Source organism: Dermacentor variabilis, chromosome 4, assembly GCF_050947875.1.
Source record: "Dermacentor variabilis isolate Ectoservices chromosome 4, ASM5094787v1, whole genome shotgun sequence".
Lineage (NCBI taxonomy): Eukaryota > Metazoa > Arthropoda > Arachnida > Ixodida > Ixodidae > Dermacentor > Dermacentor variabilis.
This window is the reverse complement of record NC_134571.1, coordinates 182362468-182385519: the sequence shown is the minus strand read 5'-3', so window position 1 is coordinate 182385519 and position 23052 is coordinate 182362468. Positions and strand designations below refer to the sequence as shown.

Sequence of the window (23052 nt, the reverse complement as noted above, 5' to 3'; positions counted from 1 at the left end):
CTTTAACGGCTTCCTCAACAAAAAGGGCCTGTACAATTGGCTCCCCCATAGCATCGACTATTACGTACTCCCTCCTGAGAAATTTGAGCGAAGCTGGCCAAAAGTTTCCCACTCCCGATGTATTGAGGAAAATAGTTCGAATCCGAACGTCAGGGTCCTCTCAGCCGTAGCACTGAACCTCTGCTCGGGAAGCTCGTTTTGCGGCGGCCGCTGGCTGACTGGCTCGCTGGCTGGCTCGCTGGCTGGCTGGCTCGCTCGCTCGCTCGCTCGCTTGCTGCCTTGCTGCCTTGCTGGCTGGCTGGCTAGCTTGCTTGCTTGCTTTGCATTGCTTTGCTTTGCTTTGCTTTGCTTTGCTTTGCTTTGCTTGCTTGCTTTGCTTGCTTGCTTTGCTCGCTTGCTTTGCTTGCTTGCTTGCTTGCTTGCTTGCTTGCTTGCTTGCTTGCTTGCTTGCTTTGCTTGCTTGCTTTGCTTGCTTGCTTTGCTTGCCTGCTTTGCTTGCTTGCTTTGCTTGCTTGCTTTGCTTGCTTGCTTTGCTTGCTTGCATTACTCGTTTCGCTTGTATGGACACCGGCTTTTTTCGCTCATGGGCCATTTGATGGTCTGTCATGAAAAATGAACTGCATTTTAACGCTTCAGTAGTCACGCGCGCGTGCATCGTGGGCAACCTAGGCTGAAGACGCTTCTCAGTTTTCTGTGAATTAACGCCAAAGTTGTTTGTTGTCTGTATCCCGTGCCAGTTGCTCACATCATTCGCACGTGAAAGATGGAACTTTGAGACGCTGCGATACATTGATCTGCCTTGGGATCGGCACACCTATTTCTTATTACACTGCATTCAGCTTCCGCCCGCCCTTTTAGTCAGGCAGATACCTTCAAAGTGTGTGAGGGCCACCTAAAATGGTACCGCATTATAAACGAGACATAAAAATATAGAACCTTGTATTTCTCGATGGTGTCTACAGCTAGTGCAGGCGTCATCATGGTCGGCACCAAGACACAGGTGATGCCGGCCAGCGCAGCCAACATGGTGAACATCATGCCCGCCTGGTGGGTAATGGGAGGGGAAGCAAGCAGGACGCTTGACGTTTCCGCCAGTATAGGCCACCTGCATAATATACGGCACAAATACTCTGTGAGAGGAAGATGCCCTTCTATCACGAATTACACAGAAACACTAACAGTTTTGGGGACCGCAGACATGAATGGTTAGAACGTAAGGATGCAGCGAGATGGGGCTGTGAATATGGGGCGCCCCACAGTTCAGCGGAGCACAAACATGTTGAAGCAATGGTAACATACATTTGGAAATTTTGTGCTGCGTTCATAGCGGCAAATGGAGTTCAACTGAAGAGGCTGGAATAGTGCGCCTTTGTCAACTCATTTTACTTTTATTTTTTACTTAAATGATAATAAAAAATTTAGCGCCCGTCAACTATTGGGAAGAGGTGTGGAAGCGAAGCTCGGGATCCGCGGCTCTTCGTTGTCGGAACACCTCGGCTTCGCGCTTCCTCACAGCGAGGTCGACATGTCGACGATGACCCTCTTCTCGAGGCTTTGCCCGGCGGCGTTGATCAAACAGTGCTTGTTCTTCGGCAGAACGCATGACGCGTGGCCCTTCGGTAGAAACAACCAAATGCGGCCTCCCCATCTGAGTGCCGGACTTGAACTGTTGGGAACTGGCGGGCGCAAGCCGAGCGAACACGCGATCGTAGCGGTTCCTTCTTACGGAAGAAGGGAACACCAGTGAGTGGCTCGCGCCTTCCGCTGCGGCTACTTCTTCATGCATATAAAACCCAGCTTTGAAGGGTGAGTAGGATGAACCAACATTTGCTGAATAGGTTGGAGTGCTCGTCTCGCAACCCGGGGGCCGGAGGTTCCACTCCGCAGCCCGACAAGCAATTTTTATTTTCGCGTGGCTTGAGTTTTTTCGTACGGCAACATCCACGCCGACACGAGTGAAACAATAGAAGTTTCGCTTGAAAATATGTCTTAGAAAGTGCGAACATTCACACATGCAAGAGCAAAAAAAAAAAAGCACACACGCAAAATTTAACCACAAAGTCGAATCGGTGCAGGAAATTCGTCTTCCTATTTCGATCACATGTTCGTACTTCTATCGAAGTGTATCGATGCTCTGAAAGCCGTTCTTTCACAACCACTAACTTATTGTCCGAAAGGACAATGAACGATGTGCCTGAGCTCCTAGTTTCAATAGCTGCTACTGTCTTTGATGGGCGTATAAAGAGCAGTCCGGTATCACGTGGGTGCTGTGGAGTACACCTGCAGTGTACTCCACGGCACATGAGTAGGAAGCTCGCTCGATAGGATATAATAAAGAAACTTGTTTGCGTAAGCTACAGCAACACGAAATTTCAAGCCGTTGGTTGCTTATCCGTCAAATCTGGTGGTGTGCGTTGCGGCGCGCATTGTCAGGACGGTCACGTATTGTCATTTACGAGATGTGTACTTTGTGTAGAAAACTTAAATTATAATGAGTGTTTCAGGATGCTGGTAGCGCTTCCGTTGCCGGATTATAAGGCTACATCGGTAATAAATAGCGTGTGACATAATTCATTTTCTTATTTATTTATTATTAGGGCATCTTGACATTAGAGAGGGCAACGGGGGACACAATAACTCACAGGGGGAATTGAGGTGGGAGGTTATACACAATATTAGGTAATTATACAATTTTATTTGATGGTTCGTCATGTGGCAATATTGGCGAAGTCTCTATAAAAAAGGTAAAACAAAGAAAGATGAGATTGGTTCTTAGAAATGCTTGGTGGTATACAATATGTGATTATTTGTGTATTGTTGTATATTACAATATGCAGCGTGGTCACCCATCGAGGAAAACCTGCACAGACGTAGTGATGCTTGGAATCGTGGCTTCGTGTTGTGTGCAACATATTGCTACGGCATGAGCCGGGCGAGAAGAAGAGGAAGAAGAAGTGAGCTGGTGCAGCCTCAGGACGCCATCTTGACTTTACCATCCATCTCGTCCCTTGAATAAAGTCGGTTTAACATTAACCGTAACAGTTTTGTGGTGGAGGTGCGGGGTACTTCGACCAAGACGACGGAGCTGCTGCAGCAAGTGCCACGCCGGAGCCGACGCCTCGCTCGACTGCCTCCAACACCGCTTGAGATCCCGATGTCCCACAGCAGCGACGAACAGCCTTCTCTGGTAGCTCCAGTGCGAACAACCCGCGCCTGGATGCATCAGATGGAGCCCCGCCCTTTCTCTGGAAAATTCGGCGAAGACGTGGAGGAATGGCTCACCCACTACAAGCGTGTGAGCAAGTACAACGGCTGGAACTCCACGACTCAGCTCGACAATGTGGTTCTGTTCCTCACAGACACGGCGCTAGTGTGGTTCGAGAACCATGAAGATACGTTCACAACGTGGGACAGCTTCGTTACTCACCTCACAGAGTGCTTTGGCGATTCCACCACGAAACGGAAGCGGGCGGAGCAGACATTGCTTTAGCGCGCTCAAGTCCCAGGTGAGACCTGTACTACGTACATAGAGGCGATCCTGAAGCTTTGCAAGACTGTCAATCCTCGAATGTCCGAAGAGGACAAGGTTGGACACCTTCTCAAAGGCATAGCCGAGGATGTTTACAATTATTTAATCGGAAAGGAGAGTCTCGCCTCGGTCGCCGACCTCATCAAGCATTGCCGCACATTTGAGGCCTTGAAGCTGCGCCGTATCACGCCAAAGTTTGGCAGGCTAGCAAATGTCACAACGGTGGCAAGCGTTGACGAAAACGACAACTACAGCTTTCAATTTGACCTTGCGGCAACTATAAGGCAAATTGTCCGCGAAGAACTTGAACGACACACCAGAGGGGCGGATGTCGAACAGCTTGGTTGCGCTTCCAACCAACCTCAAGAACATGCATCTGCTGTGTCAGCATTGTCTGTCATGCCAGGCGTTGCAGACTGTCGAGGTGATCAGCTGCGACAGCACCGACGTACCTTTCCCGACGACATGACGCACGATCAACGAACTCGTCGAGCTACCACCACGAATCGGAATTCGGAAGATCGCGTTTATTATTCGCAGCGTCCCAGGGTAGACTCCGAGGCATACAACGTCGGTCGCGCATCTCCTGTATGTTACAGCTGTGGCGCCTCAGGACACATTGCTCGTTTTTGTCGCCGGCGCCGACAGACAACAACATATGGCCCACCACCAACTTGGCCTAATTTTGGACGTGATAGTTATGACGACCGTTGGCCGATAGACCCTGCAAACACCACAGGCGCACCACCTCGGAATACCTTCCGTCAGTATAGTAGAAGGAGTGGCTCGCCAGCTTCTGACCGCAGCCTGACGCCCCCAACCAGTCGCCAACGCCGTTCACCGTCACCACGGCGACGTGCTACGTCTCCACCGCCGTCGGGAAACTAGCCGGCGCGGCCGATGGAGGTAAGGTCGCCGGACAGTCTGTGTATCTGCGAAATACTCCTCTGCCTATTATGATGGTGAAGAACAAAGTGCGTGTGTTAATTGATAGTATACCTGCAACAGCATTAGTGGATACTGGTGCTACCGTTTCCGTCATGAGTGTGACTTTCAAAGAGAGGCTGGGTAGGAAAGTTATGTTCCCGTGGAATGATGGTGTGACGTTTCGTGGTGTCAGCGGAGAGTGCCTAGTTCCCCTTGGTATTTGTGTTGCAAGTGTTTTATTCGGAGGAGAAGATCTTAAAACAGAATTTCTCGTACTACCGCGATGCACTCATGACGTGATTCTCGGGATTGACTTTCTTCAGGATTGTGGTGCATCCGTTAACTGTGGCACAGGCGAAAATACTTTGAATAGCGCGCTTTTCGCCACCCTTGCCGACACATCCTTACCAGTGAAAAACTACCAGTGAATGGCGCCTCCAATTTATGGGCTTTCAATTGTTCTTGCGTCCCTGCCGTTCTCCCGCGTGATATGAAGCTTGCTGAATTTGACGAGATTACTTACAGCTCCATTACAGTTCTAAGCGAGGAGGAGCAGTCTCATACTAGCGATCCCCAAAGAAGCATTTCTGAAGAGCAGATCCTACGAATGATCAACAAGGCGCTGCCCTCACATGAGCGCCGCGCTCTCGCACAAGTTTTGTGGGCACATCTTTCTGTGTTCGATTTCACACAAGGCGACAAGCAGGCTTCACTCCCGCGTTCTCGTGCTCGCCACAGAATTGACACCGGATCTGCGCACCCCATTCGGCAAAAGCCTTACCGCGTTTCTTCAGCAGAGAGGACAGTTATTGCTGAACAGGTGAACGACATGCTGCGGAAAAGTGTTGTCCAAGAGTCTTCTAGTCCGTGGGCAGCACCAGTAATCTTAGTAAAGAAGAAGGATGGATCGTGGCGGTTTTGCGTTGATTACAGGAAACTGAATGCGGTCACCAAAAAGGATGTGTATCCGCTTCCTAGAATTGATGATGTCATCGACTGTCTACATTCCGCTGCCTACTTTTCATCACTGGATTTGCGATCGGGGTATTGGCAGATACCCATGCACCCAGACGATAAGGAGAAAACGGCCTTCGTGACACCAGACGGCCTTTATGAATTTAACGTTATGCCGTTCGGCCTTTGTAACGCGCCAGCAACTTTCGAACGATTCATGGATACTATCCTCCGAGGACTTAAATGGGAAATTTGTTTGTGCTACCTCGATGATGTGGTGATTTTTGGCAGCACATTGAGTGAACATAACAGCCGTCTCAATCTTGTTCTGGATTGTGTCAAACAAGCCGGCTTGATCCTCAATTCCAAGAAATGTCGTTTTGGAGAAACCGAGACGTTAGTACTTGGGCATCTGGTCGACAAAAACGGTGTGAGGCCAGATCCACGGAAGATTGAGGCAGTCAGCTCTTTCGAAGCACCGAAGTCAGTGCGGGAGTTGCGGAGTCTCTTGGGCCTGTGCTCGTATTTTCGGCGCTTCGTCCCAAGATTCGCCGACGTGGTTTACCCCCTAACATGTCTTCTCCAAAAAGCCGTCCCTTTCAACTGGACATCGGCTTGCGACGACGCGTTCCGTCAGCTAAAATTTCTACTAACATCAGGGCCCATATTGCGTCACTTCGATGCATGCGCACCTACGGAAGTGCACGCTGATGCCAGTGGCATCGGCATCGGCGCCGTACTTGTGCAACGTCATCAAGGAGCTGAACACGTTGTGGCTTATGCTAGTCGCTCTTTGACTAAGGCGGAACGCAATTACACTGTGACCGAGCAAGAATGCTTGGCAGCTGTTTTCGCTGTCCACAAATTTCGACCTTATATCTACGGACGCCCGTTCACTATCATTACTGACCACCACGCGTTGTGCTGGTTGGTGAATCTCCGTGACCCGAGTGGACGACTGGCACGTTGGGCTCTTCGACTGCAGGAGTACGACTTCGTTATTTCCTACAAGTCCGGGCGTCGCCACGCAGATGCGGACTGTCTCTCCCGCCTTCCTCTGACGACGACGGAGTGTGACGAAGACAATTTTGATGACTGTTTTGCTCCCATTTCTTCTACATTCCCAGACTCGATGACTTTCAAAGCAGAGCAGGAAAATGATATTGGTTTGGAACCTCTATTTGTGGCCGCATCGTGTCCTGGAGCCACCGGTCGATTTTGTGTCCGTGACGGCCTGCTTTACAAGACCAATTATTCGGTTAAAGGCGCACGCTTCCTTCTGGTGGTGCCGCAGAGTCTGCGAACGGACATACTGAGAGCCATGCACAACGATGTGACCTCTGGCCATCTAGGATTCATAAGAACTTTGAACCGGACACAGGAGCGTTTTTACTGGCCCAGAATGCGGGACACAGTCAAGCACTACGTCGCCAGTTGCGACCAATGTCAACGCTACAAGCGCCCTACGACCGCTCCGCCAGGTCTTCTCCAACCTCTGCCGCCGCCTCGCCTGCCATTTGAACAAGTGGGTATCGATCTTCTGGGCCCATTTCCCCGATCATCTAACGACAACCGATGGGTGATCGTATGTGTCGACCATCTGACCCGTTACGCGGAAACGGCGGCCGTGCCATCTTCAACAGCTGCGTCCGTTGCAACGTTTTTGCTTCGATTCATTATTCTTCGACATGGTCCCCCCCGTGTGATCATTAGCGATCGCGGTCGTCAGTTCGTTGCGGACGCCGTAGAAGAACTGCTTCGTCTCTGCAGTTCGCAGTTCCGTCATTCAACGCCTTATCACCCTCAGACAAATGGGCTTGTAGAACGTACGAACAGAACTCTAACTAACATGCTGGCCATGTACGTATCTTCCGATCACAAGGACTGGGATGACGTACTCCCCTTCATCACCTATGCGTATAATACTGCAAAGCATGAGACGACCGATTACAGTCCTTTTTATCTCCTTTACGCACGTTCACCGCTAAGCTGCATTGACACTATACTACCGTTTGACTTTCCCAGCGAGTACTCTGTTGCCAAGACGCTTTGTCTTGCCGAAGAAGCCCGGCGTATCGCTCGTCTTCGTACTGTGGCATCGCAAGACCGATCGAAAGAGCGCTATGACAGCCGACACCAGTCTGTCTCGTACGCCAAAGGAGACTTTGTGTGGTTGTGGACTCCTCAACGTAAACGTGGCTTATGCGAAAAGTTGTTACCTCAGTACACGGGCCCATTCGTCATTGTAGATCGCTTGAGTGACTTGACGTACGTAGTGGCACGCTTGACGTCGACTGGTCGTCGGTCTAGCCGGACCCAGTTAGTACATGTTGCCCGTCTTAAGCGGTTTCACCCTACGCTTTCCGAGTGATTTGGACTTGCCCAGCGGGCTTCGTCTGGCAACCGGGGATTGCTACGGCATGAGCCGGGCGAGAAGAAGAGGAAGAAGAAGTGAGCTGGTGCAGCCTCAGGACGCCATCTTGACTTTACCATCCATCTCGTCCCTTGAATAAAGTCGGTTTAACATTAACCGTAACAATATTTTCGGTTCGGTAAGCCTGTTCTTTGCAGGTTCGACTACAAGCTTCGCTTTCAGTAGCATATCGCCCTCGCGGGAAACTTAGCCTTGTGTTTGTGTACCACACCTTCAAATTTTAAAACGGACGCGAGAAAACCAGACAAAGGGCCCGATACTCCTCGTTCCCGATTTCAGTTCTGCCTCGGTACTTGCCTGGGTGTGTCTATTCTTCTTTACCACATGTAGAAGGGCGGAAGTTATACTGGTAATAACCGACTTAACCGCTGGCAGTAAGCTTATCTGGCGCAAAAAAGGGTACCTTTCGTTACCTGCAGGAAGTTACGAAAGGAAACCATATGCTTCCTTTTCCCTCGAAGGGGAAAAGTTTAGTGGAGGTGGTGCTGTCCATTTGCCTCGAGTGGGGCACCATCTATCCTTTAATATGTGACGCGCTAACTCAAGGTTAACCTTGCCTCTTAAACGCTCACGCGAGCCAAGTTCATTGGCCGTAGTTCATTGGCCGTCACGCGCGGGAACAATGTAGCAGACGATACAGATCCAAGCTTCCAAAAATCCCTGCGCCCGCGCAGGTTTGCGCATCAAAGCCGCGGTATCTCCAATGGGGCTGCACCGAGCACCGCCTCGTACTCGGTTGTTCACCGTAACCGTAGACGAGGCAACAGTGTGCACTGCTACGAGGCTGGAGATGATATCTGCTGCTTTCGCGGCACCACTCTAGCTCGCTCGCTTGTGTCCTCGGTTGTCAATACCGGAGAAGCTGTCCCTGTGTGGCAAGAAGCATGCTAGGACGTATATTACTTGCGCCACTTAGCATGGTCTACGAAACAGTGGTAGGTCAACAGTGGTAGGGTAGTTGGTAGTTGCGTTATTACTTGGACAAGGAAGCACTGGTTTTTAATGAATAAACAGAGTTCCGCACATTTGCTTATACACTGTGGTTCCTGCAAACCGGATCCAAGTCTTTTGTTTTAATGCTCCCATACTCAGCAAGAAAACATTATTTAGAAGATGACTTAATGGAGCCATACTACACTTAGAAAGAGAAGAACACATTTGTGTCAGTAATTGGTCGGTTGACCTGCGCAGCTTTAAAAACCGTTACTTCATGTGTTTCTTTGAATATGCACATAATCTTAAGATTTATTGTCTATCACTTTCTGGCTTGATGGCAACGTGCTAGTGCACGCTGGCAGCTTCTTCATACAAGGTACCTGTCCTGTTAACATTATATTTTTAATGACGTTCTTTCGTGCCCGCTAGTTTGCTTATTTGTTCTTGCATCTATTACACGGCACGCGTGATTCCCAGACATGTGGTGTCGCAAGTATTTACTGGTGACAAAAAATTTAGGAAGTGTTCGCGTCGTCGCGTCATCTTGTATAGCTCGCTGTTTTACCGATGTAGCACTGCGGCTCTATATAAATTGTGACTAACAGGTGGCGGTGCGCGAAACGATTCATCCCATGCCGCAAACCACTCCTGGTAGCCGGAGTGCCAGGCGGAGCTATGCCAGTAAACACTGAGCAGAACTATCTATAGCACCAGCAGCCGAACTAGAGCATTGTCGCGAGAGCCCGGACTCCGCCGGTGTCCCTACCAGCGGCCGCAACGTCAACCACAAAGATTGTTCAAAATTAACGAGTGCCCAATGTACTCCACGATGACCTCTTCGCGAACGCAGAGTTTGAGAATGCCGCAGAGTTCCACCGGTTGGCTTATACGGCCAGGTTGAGAAACGTCGAATTCCGCTTGAAGGATGGTTCTCGTACCATGCACGAGAACCGAGAAGAACGCATCTCCTGGGGGCTGCAGCTCCGGCGTCGCCTGCAGTTAAACTACACCAGCAATGATCACCACAAATGAACGGAACGGACGAAGCACTGACGCATCCACCCGCCGAATGAAACTTAACCGCAAACGTTGTAAAGAGGCGCCTCCTTCGTCTAACGAACCGAAACGTACCAGCGGAATAAATCTGTACCGCTTGAAGCGGGGGGTTTAAGAGCAGCGATTCGCCGGCCTTGTTCAATGCCACCTACCCCCCCTCCCCGAAGACCATCGCTGAATTCTTCACCGAATCCCCTACGATGCAAAGGATGGTAAAGGAGTGCTCACTCTGTATGACCGGCCAGTAAACGCTGCTTCTCTAAGGGACATGGTTACAATCTGTAGCAGTGAATTTCTTCGGGCCTTATCCGCTCTATGGGGTATGACGGCATTCAGCAGCACTGCATCCAGCCTTCAGACCGCGCTAAGTTGTTTTTTTTTACACCTACTGGTCTGAAGAGGGACGACTTGCAAACTGAATGGAGGGCACACCACACAGGCCTTGAAATAACAACTGCCTTTACCAGAATATTTTATTGATACTCATTTCTACACACGTTAGCGAAATCACTAGCACAACTAAACATAAACGTACAGGTACATAACGCATGTGTGTTTCTGGTGCCTCCTCTAAATCATGCATGTATTGTTATCAGCAGTTACTTTTTTTTGCGTTCCCTGCATAAACCAAATTTCTTTTCAAATCATAATTATTGAAGGCACACAGACGCATTCTCTTCCCCGTGCACTTCACATTCTATATGCCGCACTTTATATATTTTCCATTCTGGTATGGACATGCGGTAATAAAGTAGTTTTTTAATGCATTCCTTACGTGGTAAATTGAGTTTTCATAAAGAAATATCTGGCCATATTTCGAGGCAGAAACCGAAGATAGTGCAGTGGAGGTACGTGGACTGCTACCAAAGGCCGCAGAGTCCAAAAATTCGTGCTGATCCCAACCATAGAGCCGTGTATACTTGCAGCTCGATCGAGAAAGTTCAGGCACTGTCAAAATTTGGCCCGTTACCGTGGGTAAGTTCCACTTCATATGTAACGCTATTCAGTGAATGTATTCGACGCCAGTTTTTTTTTTTATATGCCACTGGGTATGTGCTGCTCGGCAATTAACCTCTTTCTGTCCAGCTAGTGTGAGGGGGCATCACGAGAACAAAAAACAGGAAACCTGCAATGTGCATCAGTTTGCGACACGTCGTACTATGATTATCTCTTCACTGTAGAACAGTCACATTATTCGTGATGTCGATTCTCTCAAAGCAAGCACGGTTCACATTACGTTGATGTCAACTGGATCTGAGCCTCCTTAAAATTTGTACGGCCCTGCACACGTACGGCAGAACACACGTGATGGTAGGTTACGTCGCTGGCTGACATAGTGGAAGCTATTTTGGTGCTCTCTTAGCCATGTATTCATGTTCCTCTTCATCGGTCCACTTGTATTTCTTTTCTCAGATCGAAGGAATATTACAGATAACTTTTTACACTTTGTGCCAACTGTTGCACTTGCTTAACACAGCAATCCTTGTTTTTACGACTTTGTCCGCTCTAAGCAATCAAGAACCTTAATATTCGAGCCAGCTTATTTAGTGCTGTGAACACTCGCCCAACATTAGACTTACAGACTATGTTTCTGGCGTGTGCGAATTTATATGAGTTACAAGAACTCTGTCTTCACTCATATCCGCAAATAAAGGTAATAGTATGAAAATGAGTTTGAAAGGAATATATGTGTTCAAATTGTTCAACGGTATTTCTATCAAGGAAGAGATATGACCGTGGGTTTCTCCAAGAAAACTTCAAGTAGCAAAATATGTATTATTTAAAGGTTACGATAAGGATATACATTCAAATTTTAGGCCTATCTCTATCCTCTTGATCTTTTAAAAACGCACAAAATGGATAACCGGAAAACGTCAATATATCTTCGTTAATAAAATAAAAGTTCTCCCACTTTCAAAGAACGTCTTGACTAAATGGTAAACAACTGAAGCAGCCATTGGTAACTGAAAAATAAAAAGAACGGTACACTCGTTTGCAATATAGTTTTATACACTCGGTTTGCTGAAAGACCTTATCAAAAGCACTTGATAGAATTCGCACACAATTCTCTGAAGAAAAACTGCAGCAGTATGATCTGCGATGTTGTTTCCTAAACTTTGTATTATCGTAACTTGAACACATCTGGCGACAAGTTGCAAAACAAAACATGCGTTCAGATATCAAATTTAGCACCTTTCTCGAGCAGCATACTTGGTACTTCACTTTTTCAGGTTAACATTATCGACAAAATTGAAATTGGTGATCGAGCTGTTTTCGTTATTTAGCAGACGATACTAGCTTGTTCTTTAGGGCAGTGAAATTAAAGGTACTTCTACACGTGCAAACAAAACGTTACAAAATTACATTGTGGACTTCGCCATGCTCGTTACAAATTGACTAAAAGTAAAGTAAGGTAGTTCATGCTAGTCGAAAAGCGACACACTATACTATTTATCTTTATTTATGCTTGGTTATGGTTAAAAACAAATTTGTACCATCAATAAATAGCGTTGACGTGGTTTTCCATGAAAATATGTCGCGGGTTCTCCATGTAACTAGCCTTGTAAAACTTTCGAAGGTTATTAGCATAGTGTGCAAATTACGATTTCCCTGCATTTAATATTGAGATCATTTTTTGTAACGCCTTGTTTGTTTTCCATGTCATATGCAGCCACTTAGTTTTTAGCATCACAGCCACTTAACAACAAATATGGAGGAAACACTGTGCTTGAAAAGCTTGCTGCCCAATATACTAAGTGCCTCATGTCTTCAAATGCCCCAGAGAACTTGAAGAACGCCAACATTATGTTCATTCATAAGAATAGAGACCTTGAGGAATTGACGAGATATAGGCCCATTGGCTTGCTTCCATTATTCTATAATCTATTCACCAAGTAATTTTCAATACGATAACGGCAACACTTCACTTCAGTCAACCATGAGAACCGGCTGCCTTCAGGGAGAGACACTATACAATGTATAATATTCATGTCATCAGTCAGGTAATTGAGAAATCTGCGGAGTACGATCAAGCTCATTGCATGGCTTTCATAGAATATTAAAATGCATTTGCAATAGTAGAGACGTCAGCAGTCATGGAGGCCTTGAGTTATCAAGGTGTACAGGAGGCATACATGCATATCATGGCAAATATCTTCAAAGATTCCATAGCTACCTTGGTTCTCTCCAAGAAAAGTAGAAAGTTGCCGGCCAAAAAAAGGGCTCAGGCACAGAGACAGAATCTCTGCAATGCTCAATCACTGCATGCTAGGAAAAGAGTATTCAAACCATTAGACTAGGGATGCCTAGGAGTGAAGATCAGCGGGGAGTATGAGAACAAGTGTCGGTCTGAAAATGACATTGTCCTGTTCAGCAACACTTGTGATGAATTTCAAGAAATCATTGAGGGTCTTAACCAAAAAAGTGTAAGATTAAGGTTGAAGAGCACTATACAGAAGGCCCAGGGCAGATTCAATAGCCTGTCTAGGAAAGAATTCACGATCGCCACTCAGCCCCCAGAGTCTGCGCAGGAGTACGGTTGTCTAAGCCAATTACCCGCAGGGGACACTTATCATGAGATGGAAAGTTACCAAAGAATAAAAATAGGATGGAATGCATACGGTAGGCATTAACAAATACTTACCGGAAGCTTATCACCATCATTGAAACGAAAAGTATACAATCATTTCATTGTACCTGTGCTAAATGAGGAGCAGAAGTTTGGAGGTTAACACAGAAGCTCAAGAGCAACCTGATGACCGCGTAAATAGTGATGGAACGAAACAGTGCTAGGCGTAACATTGAAGGCTCGGAAGAGAGAGTTGTGGATCAGAGAGAAAACAGAGAGATATTGAGAGAGATATTCTATGGTATATTAAGAGCAAAAATAGAGCTCTACAGGTCATGTAATGCGTAAGATGGATAACCAGTGGACCATTAAATTTAAAGAACTGGTGCCAGGAGAAGAGAAATGTAGTCGTTGATGGTATAAAATTAATGAGTGGTGTGATAGTAAAGATACAACTTTCTGCTATCTCTCTCTGCTTTATCTCGAGAGTATAGGTTTTATTTCGTCACTTGGGCATCCTAGACGCACCGTCAGAGACGGTGTCCGCAGGTTAAGGATACTATCGCTAAAGATAGCGGCGATACGTTCACTTGACGCTTCCAGTGAATAGAGACAGACACAGGCAGCACGCGCAAGGTAAGGCGGCAGGGTGTTGTACCTAAGCTATGTCGCCCCGTCCCCCGCTCGTGCCTGCGTAAGCCGCCTGGAAAAATTGATAACGTAGTAATTGCGCGCCATATGCAAACGGAAATCGTCAACGCGGTACTTTTGGCTCGCGTACAGTTGTCGAGTAAATGTTTCCTCAGAAAAGCTTTTCAAACGACAGTCTATTGGCCATCCTCTTAGAAAGAGGTGCGAAGAATGAGCACAGTGCTGGCAGTGAATGATGAATACGGCCTATACGCGTTCTGTGCCGCCATCGCCATAGCCACCAGCCGCGGACATTCAATTGTCCTATTATGCTTTGCTCACCAAGCAAGGTTCATCGGTCACATGCAGATAGCCGTGTTTTTATCGTTTCCCTGCATCCTTTCCCTTAGATGGGACCAAAAGGCAGGAAAATGTCAATTTCAAGCTTCCCGATCTGAAATTAAGCAAGTAACTCGCGCTTTTGCAACCGCAGGCTCACAGTAATGAAATTAGGAAATTTACAGTTGCAAGCTGAAATCAGCTAGCGCATGAGAGAGGTAATAAACAGTGACCAGTGCGAGATGATGATGATGACCACAACATCTTGTAAAATCGTATGGTTGCAATTGCTGCAGAAAAAACGAAACAAAGCTATGTGTATGGACATGGGGATTACGCGTATAGCAAGGAACAGCAAGATTAAGTATTTGCAAGAGAGAGAGAGAATGAAAACGAAAGGCAGGGAGGTTAACCAGATATGAGTCTCCGGTTTGCTACCCAAAGTCTGTACAATGGGATAGAGCAGCCAAGCTCTCTGCGAGCTCAGCAGCGCATCTTCACCTCCTTGCCTTCGCGCTCAAGTAATCACTGTCGTGTTCCTGTGCATGCAGCGCGTCATGCATCATTACCCGGCATGCATCACTACCCGGCATACTGAGCACCGTCACGGCAGCTGCTAATTTGACAGTGAACATGCCGGAGTGGTAAGGTTGTACGCGAGACAGATGCGCTACGTCCCTCGGAAGGAAAGTAGGAGATGCGACACATGTGCTACATTCACGGACACAGCGTAGTGATCACATGGTTGACATTTTTGATATTGCGAATAACTGTGTAGCGTGCGGTGTAGCGGTCGAGGAGCTTCTCGCACAGGTCTTGGCGGCGACAGGGCGCCCTCGGTGAAACCAGAATTACAGGAGGATAATCAAAGTCGTGGTTGCGGTTCTCGTTGCGTTATTTTTCGGACACTTGCATAACGTAGAGCCGCATAATAGTGGCCGGACGAGCCATCTGGTCTCGCGCAACGACTTCGAAGGCATATGAACTGAGAACGCAAAGAAGCCAAGGTAGCAGTGTGCCGAATGGCAACATCGAGTTCTCCTTCTCCACCTCGATGGTCGCTGTCACCTATGCGTCGTCGACCACCTACTGCCGAGGGAAACAGACTGGCGCAGTTTAGGAGGCAAGAAGTGCAAGCTCATCGAACTTTTCACCTCAGGATGTCAGTTACGTCCATGTCGAGGGAGCATTTGCCCAAGTGCTAATCGATACAGGGGCTGAAGTTTCTGTCATCCATGAAATGTTTTTTTTTTCACAAGCTGAAAAATGTCACCACTTCTCCATCTGTCATGGCACTCGGCACTGCTAGTACGCAACGCGTTCATCCTACAGCTGTATGCACCACCCGTATAGTCATACAAGACGTTTTGTACACCATCGAGTTTTTGTGTTGCCCTTTTATTCTCATAATCACATCCTCGGGTGGGACTTCGTGTAACATCATAGTGCCATCATTGATTGTTTTCGCGCGCAAGTGGCCTTTTCGCCATCATTTCACTCGCCATTTCACTACCGGACTCGTATTTTACAACAAACAATGGCCGGGGAGCCCGGCGACCAAGGCGTTTTTTCGGATCATTGAGAGAAGACCGCCTGTAAAGGCCGGGGTGGTCAGTAGGGACTGAGAATGGACGGCCATCTAATTACAAGCGTAATTCTCTGACAGCCAAGACTGCGACCGAAAAGTTGCGTTCCGGAGTATAAAGAAGGCGGCTGGCGTATGCAATGACTCGTTGCTGGCCATGCTGATGATTGGCGAGGACAGCACCTATGCCATGTCCACTGGCGTCGGTGCGAACTTTAGTGGGTGCAGACGGGTCTTAGTATGGCAGCAAGGTTTGATGTCAGCAAATCGATCAGCAGGGTGTATGCGGCGGCTTTATCATGGTCCAATGAGAAAGGCGTGTCCTTCTTTAAAAGATCCACAAAAGGCCGCGCAATATTTGCAAACTTTCACACAAAACGCTGCAGGTAGAAGACTAATTCGACGAAGGTCAGGACATATTTCGTGGACCACAGCACCGGGAAGTTTTGGTGGCATGGATATTGTCAGGACTCGGCGGGACGCCAATGGCGAAGTCGTGTGCCAAAATGACATTTGGAGCAGTAGAGCTTAGGCCAGATCGACAAAAGACAGCTAGAATAGTTTGTACATGTGTAAGGTGGCTCGCGAACATTGGGAAAACCACAATGATGTCGACACGGTAACAAAGGCAGATTGGCAATTTATAACTTCCAAGAGTCTATCATCCGTGTGAATGTCGACGGAGCATTACTAAGTACAAACGGCATAACCCTAAATTGATAGAGCCCCTCTTTTCTCAGCCCATGTCGTCAACAGAGCTCTGCCAGCACCCCACGCGTAAATTCATAGCGTAACGGTATTATTGCAAACATCCCGTTTCTTTCACCGACAGGCCCCCTTTTAGGAGTATTTTGTATCTCGACAAGTGCAGCGGTGGCGCAGAGGTAGAACACCCCCCTCGCGTGCAAGAGGTCCGTGGTTCCAATCCCAGTGCCGCGCAATTTTCCACCGGATTAAACGTAAAAAAGAAAAAAAAGAAAATAAAGAATTCGCCTGCTGATAAAAATTGCATAAACAGGCCTGGAGTGTGGCCTGATCCCGGTGACCAGAACCGGTGACACACTCCCTCACCAGAGCAGGATTGGCCACCCTGGTGCAGTACTTGGCAACAACCTCATATATGAACACAAGATTCAAACCCCGGCCCTCAGTCCCCAGCAGTTGCGAAGCAACTGACCACGGCGGCGGTCAGACCTGCGACGCAGCAGAGGATGCTAAGAATCCCTGGCTCCGGACAGGCCGCCATTGAAATATGAACCTGGCAACGTTTAACGCTAGAACGTTATCTAGTGAGGCGAGTCTAGCAGTACTATTGGAGGAATTAGAGGATAGCAAATGGGATATAATAGGGCTCAGTGAAGTTAAGAGAGAACAGCCAATGTAGTCCTCCATAAAGAAAGCAACAAAATTCCCATAAAAGAAAGGCGTCAGGTACGGAGATACGATCTCTCCAATGGTATTCACAGCGTGCTTACATGAGGTGTTCCGAAACCTGGATTGGGTAGAATTGGGGATAAGAGTTAATGGAGAATACCTTAGTAACTTGCGATTCGCTGATGATATTGCCTTGCGTAGAAACTTAAGGGCCCAACTGTAATGCATGCTCACTGACCTTGAGAGGCAAAGAAGAAGGGTGCGACTAAAAACTAATCTGCAGAAAACTAAAGTAATGTTTAACAGTCTCGGAAGGGAACAGCAGTTTACGATAGGTAGCGAGGCACTGGAAGTGGTAAGGGAATACATATACTTAGGACAGGTAGTGACTGCTGATCCGGATCATGAGAGTGAAATAATCAGAAGAATAAGAATGGACTGGGGTGCGTTTGGCAGGCATTCTCAGACCATGAACAGCAGGTTGCCATTATTCCTCAAGAGAAAAGTGTATAACAGCTGTGTCTTACCAGTACTCACGTACGGGGCAGAAACCTGGAGGCTTACGAAAAGGGTTCTACTTAAATTGAGGACGACGCAACGAGCTATGGAAAGAAGAATGATAGGTGTAACGTTAAGGGATAAGAAAAGAGCAGATTGGGTGAGGCAACAAACACGCGTTAATGACATCTTAGTTGAAATCAAGAAAAAGAAATGAGCATGGGGAGGACATGTAATGAGGAGGGAAGATAATCGATGGTCATTAAGGGTTACGGACTGGATTCTAAGGGAAGGGAAGCGCAGCAGGGGGCGACAGAAAGTTAGGTGGGCAGATGAGATTAAGAAGTTTGGAGGGACAACACGGCCACAATTAGTACATGACCGGGATAGTTGGAGAAGTATGGAAGAGGCCTTTGTTCTGCAGTGGGCGTAACCAGGCTGCTGCTGCTGATGATGATGATGTATCTCGACATTCGCGGAGTATTTCTGACGGAGCACTCACGCTCAAATATGAAAGCAAAGGTAAAGGCAGGAGGCCCTGCATTAATGTAGCAGCCAGCCTGAGACATAATGGGAAACCTTGTCCAAGTCACATACAAGGTGTCCCACATAAATTGAGCCAATAATTTAAAGATTAATGGCATGCGGGAAGTGAATTGCACCGAATGCATACTATTCGCAATTGCCTATAGTAACTCTGACATATTTTTCTTTTCCCCATAACGCACTAATTATTTAGGTGTAATTACCCAACTTTTGAATTATGGACTGAGGACCCCAAATATGGGGCGCAGATTTGTAGAAAATCTTCAGAAACCACCGATCTAGTTGTTTCCTTTGCGATACGGCTCACGTAGTTCTTTTTCCCGCGTTACAAAGAAAGCCCGCGAAATATTAAAAAGAAAGCCACGTAAGGGAGCGTTTGCGCAGCGCTATTGTGCTGCTCTCAAGCGTGCGTCCGGGGAACAAGGTCGGCCGCATCGCGACTGGCAACGAGGAAGAGGCAGGGCGTTCTTGTTCTCATCGGCAGCGCTCGGCCAGCAGCATGCATTTTCACCGTCATCCGATGGGAGGCGTCCGTGTTCATCGAACGCATGCTTGAGAGCAGCATGATACCACTGTGCAAGCGCTCCGTCACGTGGATTTTTTCATATTTCACGGGCTTTCTTTGTAACCCAGTAAAAAAGAACTACGTGAGACGTATCGAAAAAGAAACGACTAGATCGGTGGTTTCTACAAATCTGCGTATCATACTTGGTGTGCTCAGCCAATAATTAAAAATTTGGGTAAAAAACCTAGTGAATTAGTGAGTTATTGGGAAAACAAAACAAAAAATGTCTGAGGTACTATAGGCTATTGCGAATAGTATGCGTTTGGTTTTTTCACTTCGGACGCACCTTTCATTTTTAAATTCTTGGCTCAAGTTATGTGGGACATACTGTATAACAAGCCTGGTAGGTACTCAACTCCCATACTAACTATGGGGCTGAAGTGCTCAGATAAAACTACTGCATCACCTTAATCATGGTTTAGATGCGAAAACTCATCAAGTAGTTCCTGTTCTCAGTTTCTTTACTTTCCTTGTCTCCTGTCATTTTGTAGCTGTGCGGTGTGTTAGCGGCGAGAACTTGGAGTAGCGCCCTCTCGCGAGTGACGTCATGGCCAGGACGCCGCTCGCTCCGGCTCGCTCGGCTGCCGCGCGAGCTCGTTCCCTTCGTGCGTGCTCGGGGTATTGGCGGTTTTAACTGTGTTTACAGAAGGTTATTTCGTATTATTTCTCTTGATATGCGTGGACCGCAGTTTCTTCTTTGAAACGACGTGAATCATGAAAATTTGTGGCTTGGATATCGCAAGCTATGTAGCGCTCTTGAAATGATTATATGCACCCTGTCTGTTCATAAATTTTGCCTAAAAATAACGTCTGCAAGTTCAACACGGAGAGTTATTTATGATGCTCCGCTAAACAATTAACATTCCCTTATTAAGTATGAGAGACATAGCATTTTACATGGAAGAAATACCTTGATATTTGGTGTCAACATTACAAATCTGTGATAGAAGGACACTGCCCAGCGAATCTTTCATGATAATTATTATCACTCTGGTGAGTTGTTTTAGTCAAATGTGGCAACTGTATTACAGCCTAAATGGAATAGATAGGCGTGCATTTTGTGTGAAAAGGTTTGGTACTACTTTCGTCGTTGTCTGAAATAAGCACCTAGAAACGCATTGGCTGTTAAGACGACGGCGCATCGTGTATCGTATATATATATATATATATATATATATATATATATATATATATATATATATATATATATATATATATATATATATATATATATATATATATATACACACTTCACGAATACCATAACAGCAATCACACGAAAGAAAATGTCGCGTTTAAGATAGAGAAGCCATCAAATGCAAGCGATGAAATGGGTCATAGTGACCCTCAGTAGCTTTCATCGACGATATGGCACACCGCTCCCGCAACGGAAGCAACCGACTGTGCTTATGGCGAGGCGCACATTGTTCGCGAAACCCAGCAGTTCATTACAACCTCGAATTGAAACCATGAAGTCGCTCTTGAAAGCTCAAGTTACAATGCCTATAGCATACTTGAGGCACTACAGCACAGCTTAGGCTGCGTTTAAATGTAAAATGCAAACACATTCTGCCTCAACACGTCTTCATCCTGCGTTGTTTTATTACACAGACTGAAAACTATTTGCTTCGTCAGTGCATAAAAGAAAGCCTCGCGTACCCGCCTCTTAAAGAAGGCACCACAAGTCTCGCATGAACACTCGGTCACCACTGGGGAACTATGATATCTTCAATAAGTGCAACACTAATAATGAATGGGCCTTCGGTTTCATGCTGGCTGCAGCGAACCGGTCCAAAAAGCATATTTCACTCAAATATTTGACCGGAGCAGCCTGTGTCAGTTCTCCAAACAGATTCAGCACGTCTGTTCTCAAGCAAGAAGCACCAGCAAATTCCTCAAGTGAGCTGAACGTGTAGCATGGAAAGGGAGTAAATATTGGAACATTCCCCATTGCAAAACCCAGTGCCACTGGGACCCAGTGCCACTCGGACCCAGTGCGCCGGATTATGGGCCCAGTTCAGCGCGCTGGATGCTGGGGCGCTTGGAAGGCGCGGCGTGCTGGGAGGCACTGGCTACTCGTGCGAAAAACAGCTCTAGCGCGTGAAATATGCCGTGCCTGCACACCGTATATGTATTCTTTAAATACAGAAAGCAACAAAGAGCGTTTTAGTGCAACAAAAAAAAGAAAAGAAACGTAAAAATAAAACTGCTCTGACGAGGATTTGAGCGCACGACCTACTTTTTTTTTCTTTATTGCCGGACTTTGGCAAAGAAAGAACAGCAATAGCAATACACAAAACAAAACATAAAAGATACAATGAACACGTCGTACTGACATAAACAGCCTGGTAGGGGGCTGGCTTCGCCACATTAAAATTCATTCAGAGCCATCAGTGGCTCCACCCTTGACAGCCACTCGGGGGTATCGCCACCGGCCTTCAAAATCTCAACAAACCGATGCACAGTTTCACGGAAATAAATTCGCGTAGGTCGTGCGTCGGGATCGCAGTAGTATCCTGCCATTCGAGAGCGCCAAATACTCTGGAGGCCAATTAACATTAATAAATCAAACGGAAAACCATCCTCGTTAGTAATGGCTAGATACAGTATTCCATGAGGGTCGAGGGGAAATTGTTTCTTTAACGCTCTTTGTAGTACGTCCCAAAAAAATACCCCTCCCCAACAATAAAGAAAAACGTCATCTATCGTTTCTGGTTCATTGCAGATAAGGCAGTGAGATCCCCATGGAAGAAATAAGCCCTTTTCCTGTAAAAACATTTTTACTAGCAACGTTCCAGCGTGTAACTTAAAGAAAAAAGGATTTTAACCCCTGGCGCAACTTCCATTTTTTTTAATCTCTTTATCACGTCCATACCAGGGCCTCCACTGTACAAGGCTCTGTAAATTGGCTCCGGCAGAACAACGTCACACAAATCCTTGTACAATTTTTTTCTTTTTGACAGTAGATAAATATTCATTTGGAAACCTCGTTGCAAGGAATCGTACACTTGCGACAACTTCTCTAAGATATCGAAAAATGCCTCCCGTGAGTGTCTCGGTTGAAACAACAAAGTCTGGCAACGCGCGCCTACAGATCCCAAGCCTAGCACTTTAGCTCTACGTCACGCCAGCAGACGGAAATACACGGATAATTTGCCATGTCAAAGCCGAGAAGCAGTTTGTTTCGCAGAGCTACGTCTCGTACAGACATGGTTGATGCGCTATCACCCAGCAACTAAAACACACGCCTGTACCAGAAAGAAAAAGTTGCTGTCCGTATTCGGCAGTATGCTTGGAAGGGCCACAACATCGATTTTCACTTGCGATTGCTATTTTAACTTCGAAAAAAAGTCCTAAATGAACCGCCGACCCGGGACGGTGTATGGGCTGTTACTGCCGATTTCGATAGCCGTTTCTTGTTCTTCACGCAAAGGGTATGCAACGTTTCCTTAGTTCAGTTATGCCTTTCAGTCAACACGGCTGTCTAGTCATATATCTTCGTCAGAGAAGCGCAGGCTAGTGCTGCGAGCCTTCGGCGATAGTACATATGCCTGTGTTTATGACACGTCACATCTGCGGTCATCGCTTCTTGTTCTGGCACTGTAGACACGAAAATTTTTTTTATTTAAGAACACCGATGCGAAAGCTGAAATATACCGTGATTTATCCTTGTTAGATATCTTGATTCCTGAGCCTATACGCGCCGATAGCGTGAGGACGGACTCGGCGGATGCGCTAGGGCTAAGCTTCGGTGGAGACCGATCTCCGCGCGGGTAGCTGGCAAAAGCTAAAATGTGTGTATTTGAGCCTCAGAACTTTCTTTAGTACAATAGGGAAAGTGGAAGCGCACGAATCACATCAGCTTTGTTATCGGTGGGATAATATCAGTCAGCGATAGGCTTCGAACGTAGGGTTCCTTCGCGCGCGTCTGAACGACTTCTGCATTTCATGTCCACTCCACAACACTGGGACATCGGCGACAACACCCAGTCATATGTTACGTGCGAACTACTAAAAAACTCGGTGCCCTCGGCGTTTACGTGGTTTCGTTCAAGAATTTAGCTATCCACCCAGTCAAAAGGAAAAATCAACAAAAAAAAACGAAAGTTAT

The 23052-nt window shown here is 46.9% G+C and overlaps 1 protein-coding gene across 5 annotated transcripts in view; it reads right to left on the bottom strand.

Moving 5' to 3' along the window:
- The window catches only part of LOC142579985 (luciferin 4-monooxygenase-like), a 122877-nt gene that overhangs the window by 29597 nt on the left and 70228 nt on the right, over positions 1–23052 (bottom strand). For all 5 annotated transcript variants that reach the window (XM_075690687.1, XM_075690692.1, XM_075690690.1 and 2 more), the window contains one exon: positions 937–1105. In XM_075690687.1, coding sequence (XP_075546802.1) covers positions 937–1105 — 169 coding nt within the window. The remainder of the gene's footprint in view (positions 1–936; positions 1106–23052) is intronic.